The sequence below is a fragment of the Pelecanus crispus genome, chromosome 6, assembly GCF_030463565.1.
Source record: "Pelecanus crispus isolate bPelCri1 chromosome 6, bPelCri1.pri, whole genome shotgun sequence".
In the NCBI taxonomy this organism is placed as follows: domain Eukaryota; kingdom Metazoa; phylum Chordata; class Aves; order Pelecaniformes; family Pelecanidae; genus Pelecanus; species Pelecanus crispus.
The window spans coordinates 1,487,134-1,501,392 of NC_134648.1; the positions used below are offsets into that span (position 1 = coordinate 1,487,134).

A 14,259-nucleotide genomic window follows, 5' to 3' on the forward strand; every position below is an offset into this window, starting at 1 on the left:
CCAGGCTCTCGCTTGGTAGTTTGTGAATCTTGCATCAGGAATTTGTAAATATTGGCACTTTTGCTCCGTGGTAATCAGTTTGTGTTTCTGAGCACTAACTCCCAAGCCTCCATTTCAGCCGCGTGGGGGATCAATAGTAAAGCCAGCAGATGCGTTGCCTCCAAATCTCTAGTGCAATCTAGCAGGGCTGTGTGGTCTCCCAGGGACCACTCATGGCAAGCCAAGCTGCCGGACAAGCGTGTGGGTGTTCCCCTCTCGATGCTGGGAAGCCCGCATAAGCATTTTCCCAGGAAATACTTTTTAAGCACAAATTGCTATTTCTGAGGAGGTGAGTGAACAAGGCACAGCCTACTTAGGTGTGATCCTCAGCAATGGGTATAAATCTTATCCTGGTACTCTGGAGGACACAGCATGGAAGGGCACAGCACGTAAGAGGAGAAAGACTCTTGAAAAGCAGCAATCAGGGTCCATCAAAGCTGGTGGAGGGCTGGCTGTAGCTCTGAGTGGCCTCAGTCTAAAAGAGCTGCTGCCGCTTCTCCCATGGAGGCTGAAGAACATTTGGTTCTTCTCTGCTTGGACCTACGCTGACCTGTTGGGCTGGGTTATATTTATCAAGGTGCTTGTCTTCTGGAGAATCTCCACAATGTGAAAAATCCCGTGTACAGAGCAGGGAGTGTTTCTGACAGACACCTCGCAGGTTGTACCCACCGCCTGTGACTCTTAACTACTATAACATGGTACGTGCCACGCACACCCTGAAACTGCACATGCATTCATGCTCACCTCTTCCACAGGGGCTAGTGTCTTCCCAAAGTGACCTGTGACCTCGAGTGGCTCTGTCACTGTAAAGATAACTCGAAAGGGTGCCATGGGTGGGAGGGAGGAAGGAAAGAACAACAGGACTCGCCACTTTCCAAAACTTGGGGCACTGTAAAGACATCTCAAACAATGCAGATAAGAACGGGGGCTCCTAGGGTCACCAGACTCTCTGAGAAATATTGGTTGGATGTGTTCCCCTTTTCAAAGCAGGAATCACCAGCAACAGGGTAAAACAGGGTCGTGAAGTTCCAACTTGGTCTCACTGAACCACCATGAATTGCAAGGCCTGATTTGCAAAGACAGAGTTTGGAAATTTCAGATGGGACAAGGTCCTTGCTTGCTTCTTTTTAAAAAGGAGCCACAGCAACAACATGTTAATTTGTTTGGCTGTCAGCCTCCTTGCTCTGGATTTGGGTTTCCCTGATGCTTTCTGACTAACCCAGAGATGATTTTCTTTACGAGTGCGTGTTCTTGGTAGAGAACCTACCGAGCAGGTCTGAATTTCTTTTGGGGAGCCCTGACAGGCATCCTTACTGGCAGGTTCAGAGAAGCAACTAAAAGCAGGAGAAGGGTGGTTTCATCATGAAGAGGCTGGACCAGGACACAAGAGACCCAGGTTAAGTTCTCAGGTCGGCCGCACTCTCCCAGGGTCCATCTCCCAAGCACTTTTAGAGACCTTAACCAGATCGTGTGAATTTAGATCTCTTTGTGCCACATGAGGAACACTGAGCACACAGATCCCAGTGCCTCACCAACACCTGAAAGCTGTTTTGTTCAGTGGATTGATGTGGGATCGTAGCCTTGCCTATCTGCCAGGTCCTTCAATACGATCACAGTGGGCAGACAGATCACGGGAGTCGGCGGGATACCCTCCGGGGCTGGGGGGCTGTCTGGAGCACGGACAGTGCAGGACACATACATCACGGTGCCTGTGCTCCCTTTGCTCTTGTGTGGGTACAAGCAGAATTAGCTTTGCGGGACAGTCCGTCAAACAGCTTTCGCCAGCGTGACGTTCCCTTATGAAAACACTCAGCAACCCTAACAGACGGCGCTTTGTTGTCCTGGGAAGTTTAAAAGATAACATCATGTGGTCGCCAGCTAATGTTTCTAACTGACGCTTTATGTTACTTGCCGAGGCTTTTACTAATCTAGCATTTCTGCCTGACCCATCCAGCTGGCACGGGCTACATCTACAGACAGCAGCAGCCTCATTATATCTGCCCCGTCCCGCCCCAGGCAGGACCCCCGGGCAGCGTTTCCATCACATATATTTCACCAGTGCCCAAGCCCCTTCATCTACTTGGTGCAGAGACTTCCCTCGCCACGTCCTGGAGCGCTTCACACGCGCTGCAGGATGAAGCCATTCCCCACCACCACCTTTGGGTTGACTTGGCGGGGCATAAGGGACCACTGTGCATGTCTGTGTCATTCCAGGTGCTCCAACCTGGCCAAGAAACACTTTAGGCTACAGGCATCAAACCTTATTTGACCCGGTTTTGTGACACATAGGTTAAACCATCCGTATCAGTACTATGGCTCCAGGTAGGGAAACACGTTTCAATCCTAGCTTGTCGGCATTTCGGAAGCCCTGCCACATTGGGCAGATTTCAGTGGGATGAGTGATGGAAACAAAGACAAGGTCTGTCAGAAATGGGTTAGAGCATGCTAGGAAAAAAACTACTGTTACTCCTAGGTAGCTTGTCAGTTTTTATCATTTTAGGGTTTTTGCCATATTTTTCTACTGATGTTCCAGCAAAAGTTGTTGCGTTTTGCCCAGCATTTCTCTGTCACTACAATCATATATTCTAACGGCCTCTGATACCAACAAACCTTCCCCAGCTCGCTCTACCTGATCTCACGATTAAAGGTACTCTTAGACCCATGATGAAAAACACTCACAAACACTAGATGCTGCTATTGTTATTAACAGTGATTATAATAATGAGCCCTAAAAAGACACTAGTATTTCACATTTTCAAGTTGTCCAATCTTCACTTAAAGTCCAGAAGTTTTCACAATCCCTTTCCATTTGCTGTGAGAACAAAAATGTATGAGCACAGCAGACAAGAGAGAAGTGTTCCTAATAAAAATAATGTACGACAATAGTAGTGATCAGCCCACAGAGAAGAGAGCTATTATTCTTTCCCCTCCCATAGAGCTCTCCACCCTTGCAATGTCGCAGCTCCCTCTTCAAAGAGACTCAAAGAAAGTCAAAACAATGTATGGCCTGCTTCCATTTGCTATAAAAGTACAGAAATGTAGCGCAGACAACAATGCCAGGCTGCTATCATGACTCTGTGTGTCTTCGGGAGGATATTTGACCTCCAAGGATAAGACTGTCCGGAAAGTCAGGGAGTGAGATTTCCTTTGCTTTAAAGTACAATACGACTTCACCCACCTCGACGTCCTTCAGCACTGACTTCTGCTGGCCTCCCTAAGGCCCTCTGTTTCACCACATGAGATCTCCTGGCCTGGGACAAGTCGCGGTGCCAGGCTTTAGCCAGGCAGTTAAGCTTCCCCTGTAAATCCCCCCAGCAGAAGCGTAGCGCTGCCGTCTGCCCCTGCGGCCAGAATTTGAGCTCAGCTTAGCTGCTGGAACCCCTATCCCATTAAACACCATGCCATGTGCAAGGCTTAGCTGGCTTGCTTGGTGACCCATGGAGAAACACTGCCCTGCACCATCAAAAGAGCAGGTGATGGTCTCAGGTCTGGATTTGGTAAGGCTGAGGCAAAGGCAACTCTGCACAGCCACACATCGCACGGCTAAATTTGCTTCTCGCTTCCCTTCATACGCATGCTCGCCCCACTGGGGAAGGAGGAGAAAGCAGCCGCACCCTGCAGGGAGATAAGAGGGAGATCAGGAACCCTCTAATCAGGGAAGCGTGCGCCACAGCTGAAATGGCAGCGGGGAGAAGACGACGTGTGCATCAGGGGTTGCAGACGTTGGAGCTCTTAGGGATGCACCCATGGGGAGAGGGAAACCTGGGGAAAGCCAGCCGCTTGGCCACAGCCTCATCTCGTCTCTCGTGTCTTATCTTGGGCTCCGTCCACATTTAGAGGTGAAGTGCTCTCAGCCCTTTCTTCATCTTATTCAAGTCCAGTTGTCTCTCGATTTAGGAAAATCATTATAAAGTCTCCAACCCCTCAGAAATATGCCCCCCGCCCCCAGTCTGCCAGCTAGGATTCCATTAATATCAGGCAATTTAAACTGAATTAAAAGCTCTGGCACAAGGCTCTGTCCTGGTTTCACTTGGCCAGCGTCACACCACACCCTCATTTCGATTAACACAAGTTTGAACACAGACATGGCCCTTAATGCAGCGGTAAGAGCCAGGCAAAGGTTAAATAATGAAAATAGCATGAATAAATAAAAAGAAGGGAGCCCAGGAGGATAAAGACCTGCTGACTTGGCAGGCACACGCTTTGCTTCCAGTTTCATGCCCTCTTTTGGATGCAAGCACCCTGGAAGCGAGGACAACCTTCCAACGGCGCTGGGCGAAGGGACGGGGGACACTGGGGTTTACTGCGTTACAAATGCCGAGATGGACCAGGGGTCACTCGATCGGACATGCCAGAAGGAGCGATTTATAATCAGCCCCTCGCTGAAACGTCATGGTGCTAATGCATTACAGCTTCTGCTTGGCCAGGTGGAAGACTTTTGGGGCATCGGGGTATAATTGGGACCGCAAGCGGCACAAAACCTTTCTGCTGTTTCGTGGGTGGCAAGTGTTCCCGCTGCACATTTCAAGCAGCGCGTTGGCAAGTCATTCTGACACCTGCAGGGTCCAGTGGCATTTCCAGTAGCCGAGGTAGATGGTAGCTTATAGAATCATAGAATCGTTTAGGTTGGAAAAGACCTTTAAGATCATCCAGTCCAACCATTAACCTAACATTACCAAGTCCACACTAAACCAATTAAGGGTAGACTAGACTATAACATGCCCCAAAGTGCCACCTCTACCCGTTTTTTGAACGCTTCCAGGGATGGGGACTCCACTACCTCTCTGGGCAGCCTGTTCCAATGCTTGACGACCCTCTCCGTCAAGAAATTTTATCCTGCCTTGCTCTAAGGAGCCCAGCTTATCCTGTCAGTACTTTCTTATTAACTACCAAGAGATAAAGAATTGGCTCATTCTATGGCTGCTTTCCCTTCACCCACAAAGCTGAGCAGCAACCTCTGCCATTGCCACGGGGTCTGCTCCTCTGGCAGCCACGGAGGGTTGGACCAGATGGGTTCCTCTAAAAGCAGGAGTAGATCCCCCAGAGTTTGTCTTTCAGACAGAGCTTGAGAAAGAGAAAAAAAACCTAGGGTGACCTTGGCTGCATCCCTGATTCCTTCTGCTCTTTCATGACTGGGGCCTGGGAGCAAGCTCTGAACTCCAAACTCCACTTACCCGCTGGAGTAACCTGGATTTCAGTCCATTAAGGACACAGCCCTGGGGCAGTAAGTGGAAGCGAGCCAGAAATATTACATTAATATGCAGAAACATTCCCAGCTATGATCATCAGCCATGGGACTAAAGTGATCAGATGGTGTAAACAGACCAGAGCTGGGTTTACTAGAGCACGTTCCCTTTTCTAGGTATCTTATGCTAATGCACACAGAGATCTGGGAGATAGGAACAGTTTGAGGACTGTAAAAGGAAACCAGCAGACAGAGGAAAAATTCACAGGTACCCAAGCTCGGGCACAGGGACGGGTTTTATTACACTCAGAGGGGTTGGCAGAACACCAAGTTTCTATTCTAACTTGTATATGAATTTGTATCTGCATGTCTGTGTGTGCGTGGACTATAGTATCAACCACAAGAGAGGCGAGAAAGGGAGAATTTAATATACTAGTTTGCATTATTAGTATATATACTGATATACTAATTTAAAAAACACTTCAATGTCATTTCTAACAGTGTCCCAGTGCTGAGGAGCATTACTGTGACACAAAGCAGGCTGAAAGCCGTAAGGCTGAGCCCGAAACACGCCGGGGTCCTCCATACAGTCTGTGTGCCCATGTGCACACGTGTGGCTGTGCAACGGTGTTAGCCGTGTGCCGCCGCGCGGCATGCACATAAGCCCTGTGCATCGCCTGGAGAGCTGGATCTCTGCAAAATATATCCCTCTGACTGGCGTGCAGTTTTGTTAAGATCAGTGAAAATACTCTGTATCTGCCCTCACCTCAGGGTGAAACACACGGAGGAAAATAGCACAAATGAGTGTTTCCAACATGAGGAATAAAAAGGGATACCTAAGGAATCCAGGGCAGCTCTGCTGTTGGTACAAGAAGTCCTGCAGCAGATAGTCACCCTCCAGAGGGGAAATCCCAGGTGCCAGAGATGCCTCCAAAGTATTCCCTAGGGATTACACATAATTTAGCCTAGGCTCGGTTAAGAAAAACCTTTGCGAGGCAGCTCCGCTGCCTGCCAGGGATGGCTGTCACGGCAGCCCCACGGCACACACCAAGCATGTTCAAAGGTTCCCTCGCAGGAAATCCCACTGAACACACTGATTAATTTCTTTCTTCAGGCCAATGACAAGTATTTTAAAGCCATACCTTTGAATTCTGACAACCTTATAATGAGGTGAGCAGGGTCCAACCCAGGCAAAGCAAAAAGGAGACACTGAGTGCCCAGCCCACAGGCAGGTGCCCCCTGAGCACTTCAAAAGTGAATAAAAAAACTTGAAGGCTTTGTGTCGGCTTTCCTTCAACTCGCACTAGAGCGGAGGTGAATATCTTGGATGCCAATACAAAGCGTCCCCTGAGCTTTTATTATACCTTGTCTTCCCTCCTTCCCCCCCTGCCCCCTTGCAGTTCTGCTCTCAGAGCAGTGCCTGGATCTCTCTCACACCTTCTTTCACCTTATTTATAATTCTCATCTGAAAGAGGATGACAAAAATCTGTGAACTGAGCCTGTCTGGCTCTCACCAAGTACTCAGCCACCGCAGTAAATTTTCCTCCATCCTTATGCTGCCAGTGGAGCAGCATTCACAATTATCTCACTTTCTCTATGTGGGCAATACCCTGGTAAGGATACTTTCACAGCTGATATAGAGCTTAAAATTGCCACATAACAAAAGATAATGACACTATAGGCACGAAAGATGACTCAGGACACTTACAGTCATGAGCACATGGCCACAGGGATGCATATGTTTGTTAATGGCCTCTGACAGACCATAAAGGCAAAGACCACATCAGTCCCTGCTGAACTGTAGGCAGGGCTGCTTTGGTAGAAAAAGGCATGCTGAAATACCACAAGGTTGGGGTGTGCCTGGAAGGGATGGGCAAGAGGGGAGAGGTGGAAATAGGTTTCGGAAAGGCATCCTGGGATGTGTCATCTTCAGCCCAGGTCAGAGCTGTGAGAGGTGTCTGAACCACAGGGCAGAGCTTGGCAAGAAAACCCATCGTGCTGGCCTGACCGCTCTCATCTGCCCACGCTGCTGCTTGGAGACCCCAAATCAGAGGGCGGGAAGGGCAGCACGCACATGGATAAATCATCTGATAGCGTGTTTTCTAATCGCTAACCTTGTCTCTTCTGCTTCTGTTGCAGTTGCCTGTCCTGTGAAGCAACATGAGTCTCAAGGGATCCCTCAGCAGCAGCCCTGGCTCATCAAAGTAAGGATCTCCATGGTGGGCTTCCTCCATCTTGCGGCTGGCACCACCACTCCTTCCTACCACCCAGGGGATGCTCTTAGCAGCCCCACTTGCCCCCCAAGTCCCTGGTGTTTCTTTCACCCTTCCTGGGCACCTCACAAGCTGCGGCTCACTGCACCGTGCAGGACAGCCCAACCACAGCGCCTGAAACCCCGAGGTCCCACTTTGATCCTCCCCTGCCAGGCGTGAGCTGGAGAAAACACTGTTATCTCCTGGCTGCGGACTCCTATGGACAACCCAGGCATGGGGGGGGTGGCCCTACAGGGACCCGACACCCCAAAACTCAAGTGTTTACACACAATTACATCCTTCCACATTTTTATATGGGACATGTCCTATATCTGACCACCTGCCTTCAAGGAGTACATGTCAAAAGGGTCCATTAAAAAGGGATCTTAATCTTGGTGCTTACACTGCCTCAGGTTCAGGTGCACTCATGGAGGGGTCTCCATTTACCTGTGCTGCTCCCAGTGACCAACCCACTTACCGCACACTGGGAGCCGCTGTCCAGCCCCTCCAGAAGCGATGTCCTTCCAGGGGACACTGCGTGTGAAGGTAACTCTAGTGGGGACAGGCCTAGATGGGCTCCTCTGTCTCCTGTTTCCAGCTGCTGGGTGTAGTGACCTGTGCCTGCGGTGTGGATAACAGCTAGGGTTGCAGAGGGAGCCGCCGGCACAGTCGGACAAGCAAATGCTTTGCCTGGTAATTCGGAGCCGTACCACGTCTGACGGACGTGATGAGGAGGGCAGGGCTGGCCCCTCTCAGGACAGCTGCAGAGCTGCTGTGCTGATTATCTTGCGAGCTGCAGTGTGAAAGCAGGTGTTAAAAAGCTAAAGCAGATGTTAAAAACATCTGGGAGCTGATGGTTTATTTGTACCTCCTTTCTTTTGCAGTGGCAGCATGGGCAGAGCGGACGGAGCCTCCAAGCTGAGCGCAAAGGACCTGTACGGTAAGTCGTGCCCAAAAACACATCTACGGTTTGCTATAGCAAAAGCACCTCTGGAGATCTGGATGCGGCTGTTGGGGAGTTTTAGGCTGGAACTCAATCAAAGCCACGTGAATCCAGACCTCCATACGCAACAGGCTGGCCTGACGTGGCAGCAAAAATGCACCTCACCTCTGTGCCACCACCTCCCGTGCTGGGGTCAGCTGTGATTTTGTGAGAACAGCCAAGCTACGCAGAGTGTCGCTTCCCTCACCCGTCACCCAGATCCTCTCCAGTTATGTTAGCAAGATAACCTGATAAAGGGCCTAACAAAAGAAAGACTGTCCTCAGCAGGTTAATGATTATCCTCTTTTAACTACTCAGTGACCCATGAAAACTCCAGTGCCCTTTGGCTCTTTGGAAGTAAGGGCATTGGGAGGATGGGTGCTTGTGCGGAGCCTGATACGCAGCGTGTTTATAAACCACCCCAGCTCCGGAGGAGTCACTGGGTGAAGAGCCGTAGAAAACATTTAGGTATCCATAACAGTTATTCCTGATCTTAGCAGCTCTCTTAACGTATCCCAGGTGAAGACTTGGCCTGAGGGGCAGGCAGAACAAGCAGAAAGTCATGGGAGAAGTCACCTCCCTCAGTTGGTCCCTGGATAAGGACAGGGGGGTTTGTCTGGGGGAACACTAGCAGCTTTCGGGGAGTCCGAGCCTGCAAACTCTCCCACCTGAGGGCTGTCGATTTGCCTGGTTGATGCTTTCATTGGGTACGAACAGGCTGTGTGTGCCCCTTGTCAGAGTGCTTTTATTTGACCAGAAATCACCCTTTGCAGGCACGAGGTGAGGGTGGTTTATTTGTCCCTGGGAAGTGACTTTGGTTGCTGAACGGTTTTGGCTGGAGGTTTATCAGCATGGAGTGGCTGGAGCAGTGTCCCACAAGTGAACTGTCTTGCCTGGGGAGAAGTGGTCGCTGGTGGGAAGGCGGGGGCTGTACTTAGTGGGTGAAGTTTTAAACAAAGTCATTGTTAACTTGGATTTGCTGCAAAGAAGTGGAACACGGGAATAAAGGTAGAACAGAAATTCGGTGTTACTGGCCGGGGCTATTTGTGGCCTGGATGCTGCATGATGGGCAGGTGCCAAGTCAGGGTTTGAACTGTGTCAAAAATCACTTGTCTGGAGATGAAAGGACACGTGATAAGCCTAGAAAGAAGCAAGGGGATGAGGCACGGAAATGTTTGGGTGCTGCTCCACTTTGCACACAGGATTGCTAGTTCAGACGAGCTCCTACCCCTAACGGCATCATTTCTTTTGCTGTGCACGGAAAGCTCCTGCAATCAGGGCAGACAGACTTTAGCTGCAAAGTAAATAGAGAGTCATCCAGAGATGTGTAAACATGAAACCGAGATCCAACAACCGCGTTGGAAACACGGCACACGCGCAGGTTAGCACGCACGGGCGGAGGCAGCCCAGGGCTCCGAACTGTCAGGGTTTCAGGGATCGAATTGGGAGCGCGAGGCCGGCTGGGTGCCTCGGCAGGGCGAGCAGGGACCACCCCGCAAGGCCTCCACCTCAAAAGCTAGCAAAGGGAAAGGCTGACAAACTGCCTTTAAAACAAATACAGTTTCTCAAATAAGTCATTTTCAACGCCGAGTTGCATCTTTTAAATTTTTTTGCATGGACACACCCCAAAAGCAAATTTCACCAGGGATGGGACCTCTCTGACCAAATTCCAGCAAACTTTAAATGACGACCATAAGTCCATCGGCCAAATCCTCGAGAGGAGTAAATCAGCTGCCCGTTATTTCCCTGCCACCTCCGAAGCGCAGTATGAGGCCTGCAGTAATTTACTGCATAAATCAGCGGCTGTTGGCTGGCTCAGCCCAGCGCTGCACGAGTACATCCACGAGGTTTTTGCTTGGCAGAACTTGAAACCCGCCCCGCTAATTCAGCATGCCTTTATCAAAAGACACTCAGCATGTGTTAAACTAATATTTATATGTCTGGGTCCCCTTCGCACTCGGATCCTCCCTCCCCCAACATTAATTTCTGCTGTGAGCTGGCACATTTGGGGGTGGAGGGCAGGCAAGAACTAAAATTCCAGGGAGAATTATGTTTCATAATGAAAGAAATCACATCAAGCTGAGCTGGCCTTGATTATGTGATTACGATGCTGCTAAGGGACGTTCAGAGCTTACAAGACTTTTCATATTTCCATTTTTCTTCAGTGGAATCAGGCTGGACCCTCAGCCTGTGTATGCTGCCAGGCCTCCAAAGAAATGAGTGCAACAGCTCCCAAATTCGCAGCACACAGACATCTGCTGCATTTAAAGCTCGCTGGGTAATGTACACGGACGCTCCAATGCACACAGATGTCTAAATATTATTCCTAGGTGAACGAGGCCTTGGTTTTAGCTTTCTTAAGATGGTTTTTCTACAACAAGAGTGCCTCTCGCCACAACACAGGTATGGAAGGAAGGAGGGCATGTACTGAACCGTTAGCTCAGGTACTTGGGCTCTGAATGCTAACCCAGCCCGAGCCTTCATTACTGGCCTGACACGACAGGAGTGCCGACTGCAGGGACACGACCACGATCTGGGGGCCCAGGTGTCCCCAGCATCAACAGGGACTTTCTGGCAGTATTAAAGCCACCCTAGGGAGTGACATTTAAAAGTATCATGGTGAGGCTGAAGCAGAGCAGCAGCTCCAGGCTGCGCACAGAAAGCCAACTGGATGACAGAGGTGGGGGATCTGCTTGGGGGGGTCAAGGACGTAGCGCGAAACTCGCAGGGCCACGCAGGACACAGCCTCGCGGCTGCTGACGGGTGGGGAAGGTGGCTGCTCTGGTGTCACCTTGGCCTGCTGTAATTGCCTTGATCATCAAGTATGCGGCATGCCACCGTGTCTTCTTCACTGTGGTGAGCACAGAGGGATGCAGAGAGATAACCAAAGTCACCAGGGAATCCCGCAAAGAAATTGGCTTAAAGCCCTGAGGTATCTTCCCCCGGCTCTATCCCTACCAGAGTCGATCAGAGTTGGATATGCTTTCTAGGTGCTCAGCTGTCCTCGGTGGAGTATCATAGAATCCTAGAATTGTTTAGGTTGGAAAAGCCCTTTAAGATCATCCAGTCCAACCATTAACCTAACACTACCAAGTCCACCACTAAACCAATTAAGGGCAGAGGAATAATTTCATGTTTCCTCTCTTGGTGGCTGGGTTATTTTTTAATGAAAGTAAAACTAGGAATCATTAAGGTTGGAAAGGACATTTAAGATCCTCACTCCAACCATCAGCCCAACACCCTCATGCCCACTAAACCATGGCCCAAAGTGCCACGTCTGCCCGTTTTTTGAACACCTGCAGGGATGGGGACTCCACCACCTCTCTGGGCAGCCTCTTCCAATGCTTGACCACTCTTCCCATCAAGAAATTTTTCCAAATATCCAACCTAAACCTCCCCTGGTGCAGCTTGAGGCCATTTCCTCTCATCCTATCGCTTACTACCTGGGAGAAGAGCCCAACACCCACCTCCCCACACTCTCCTGCCAGGAGCTGCAGAGCGATCAGGTCTCCCCTCAGCCTCCTCTTCTCCAGGCTGAACACCCCCAGCTCCCTCAGCCGCTCCCCATCAGCCTTGCTCTCTTGGCTGTCATGGGAGCAGGATACTCAGCCCTTCCTCCACCCTTAGCAAAACGGCATCACGTGTGCTCAGCTCCACATTCTGGAAGAGTCTGTGGCTGCCTGCACAGAGCGAGCCCAGCTCTGCTGGCAGCAGGGGGAATGGCTGGCACCTATCAAGTTGCCACCTTACTCAATGCACAGCAACCAGCTGAATAAATGTTAATGCATACCATAAATAAATTAAGCTGCTTCTCTGCTTACTGGCATCTGTTCTGAACCTAGATGAAAGCCTGTGGGGGGGAAACCAGTGTGGCTCCGGCAGAAGCTGAGGGAAGGGCTGGAAGGAAGTGTTTCTGCACAGTGCTTCCCACAGCAGGCTCCTGCCACCCCCTGCCGTGGTGACACCCAGGCGGACTTCTGCAGGCGTTCATCTGAGCCACTGTCATGGCTGATCAGACGGCACCGTCTCTCGTGACGGATTAGGCAGCGTAACCGTGAGAAGCTGCATAGAGTCGAGGGCGGTTTAATGATTACAGTGGATTTCTCATGGGGCTGTAGGAAGGAAATGGCTCTGCAGCAGCGTTCGGAGCAGCCCATTTCTGTTTGGCTACTGTGTCCATCCCTGCGGTGCTCAGCTGCTTTCCAGCACCTCTGGCCAACCCTTGGGTGTCTTTGCCTCTCACTTCAAGTGCTGGGGCACAGAAGTGCCCGGCCGACCCCAAACCAGGCTGGCCCCCCCCAAGTGCACGGAGCAGAGGGCTGGGATGTCGAGGGGCACCGCAGAGGTGGGAGGCACCAGCCTGGCAGGAGGGCAGCGCTCGTCTCACATCCAAACCTGTGAGACCCAGCCAGTTGGCTCCAACCTGCCCACCCCATCCTTGATACACCCATTTCTGGGAAAGACCAAAACTTGTTAGGCTGGAAAAGGGATTTTGGAGCAAGAGAAACTGTAGCATGAGTTCGGCTGGAGAAACGTGGTGCTGAGGGGCGATCACTTGACACTGCACTCCCCCCGTAACCCAAGAAAGGCTTCGGCGCTGTAACAGGACACGGGGCACTAACACAAAGAGAAGAGCCATTCCCACCTGTCCGGCGTGGCCCTGGGACTGGTTTCATCTGCCTGGGGAGCCGCAGGGAGACGAGACTCCACCAGCGCCGGCTGCACCCAGGAGCCACCGGCGGAGGCTTGGCAGAGGACACTGGCCCCGGCTAGGCAGAATGCACTGATGGCGAAGGAGTAAGTTATGTTTAGTGGTCACCCACCAGCTCCTGGGGGTCTCCACAGACCTCCCTTCTCTCCTAACAGGGCCTCCAGCCACGTGGGGAGGTCTCTGAGATAAGACTCACCAGCCCCCAGCATGGTCCCCAGACTGTAATTCCTTACCGCCGGCTCTCCCGCACCCTCGCTCGCACCCTGGGTGAGCGCAGCATGAAGCAGGGCCTCGGGGTCGCTGCTGTGAGATACCCATTGCAGCCAAGAGCTGTGCCAACTCACGAATGGCCCCAAGAGCAGAAAGACAGAAGCATTGACTCAAGAGTCTTGCTTTCCCTAAAGCTGCGTTGCAAATGTGCGTTTAATATTGATGGCTCAGCACCATGAGCGACAAAAGGATCATTATTTACTACCAGTTACTGCCTGCCCAAACCACGAGCTTATTAATTACTTCAGCTGGAGGCCATGTGGCAGTCACACAGTCATCAATGGGAGCACTGAGGTGCTGTTGCTTCCCCACAGCCTTCTAGAAGAGGGTTTGTGCATGGATTTAACACACGCTGGTATCGTCTGCAAGATACAGCCCTGGCAGGAGTGGTGGCTAGAATCCGAGCTTGCTCAGCTACGCAGTTGGGTCGAGAGGACTATGCGCATGCCTAAAGCCAAGGGGATCTGGCCAGCATCTGAACGGTGCCACTCACCGATGCAGATATATCCTCTGTGTCTTTTAGCAAAAGCTAAAAATGGAAAGCACTGGCGTTCATTGAGACAATCGCTGAGGTTCGATAGCTCAGGGGAAGGCCAGGTGTTTGGTTTTAGGCATGTCTGACTCAGATGAGACGTCAGCCCGTGCCCTGAAGCAGGCCTGCGTTGCCATCAGTCAAGCAGTGAGGCTGCAATTCTGGATAAAGCAACTTCACACCTGACTGACTGAACAGCCGTTTCCTTTAAAGCTATCATCCCACAGGAGAGTCTGAGACGCAGCAGAGATCAAGACTCCTTGCCGTAGAGAGGAGGAACCACTTCCC

General features: G+C 51.0%; 1 protein-coding gene across 1 annotated transcript in view; it reads left to right on the forward strand.

Moving 5' to 3' along the window:
* The window catches only part of EPS8L2 (EPS8 signaling adaptor L2), a 65,895-nt gene that overhangs the window by 12,595 nt on the left and 39,041 nt on the right, over window positions 1-14,259 (forward strand). The window contains exons 3-4 of the mRNA XM_075712209.1: window positions 7,364-7,428; window positions 8,361-8,416. Of these exons, the coding sequence (XP_075568324.1) occupies window positions 7,364-7,428; window positions 8,361-8,416 (121 nt within the window). The remainder of the gene's footprint in view (window positions 1-7,363; window positions 7,429-8,360; window positions 8,417-14,259) is intronic.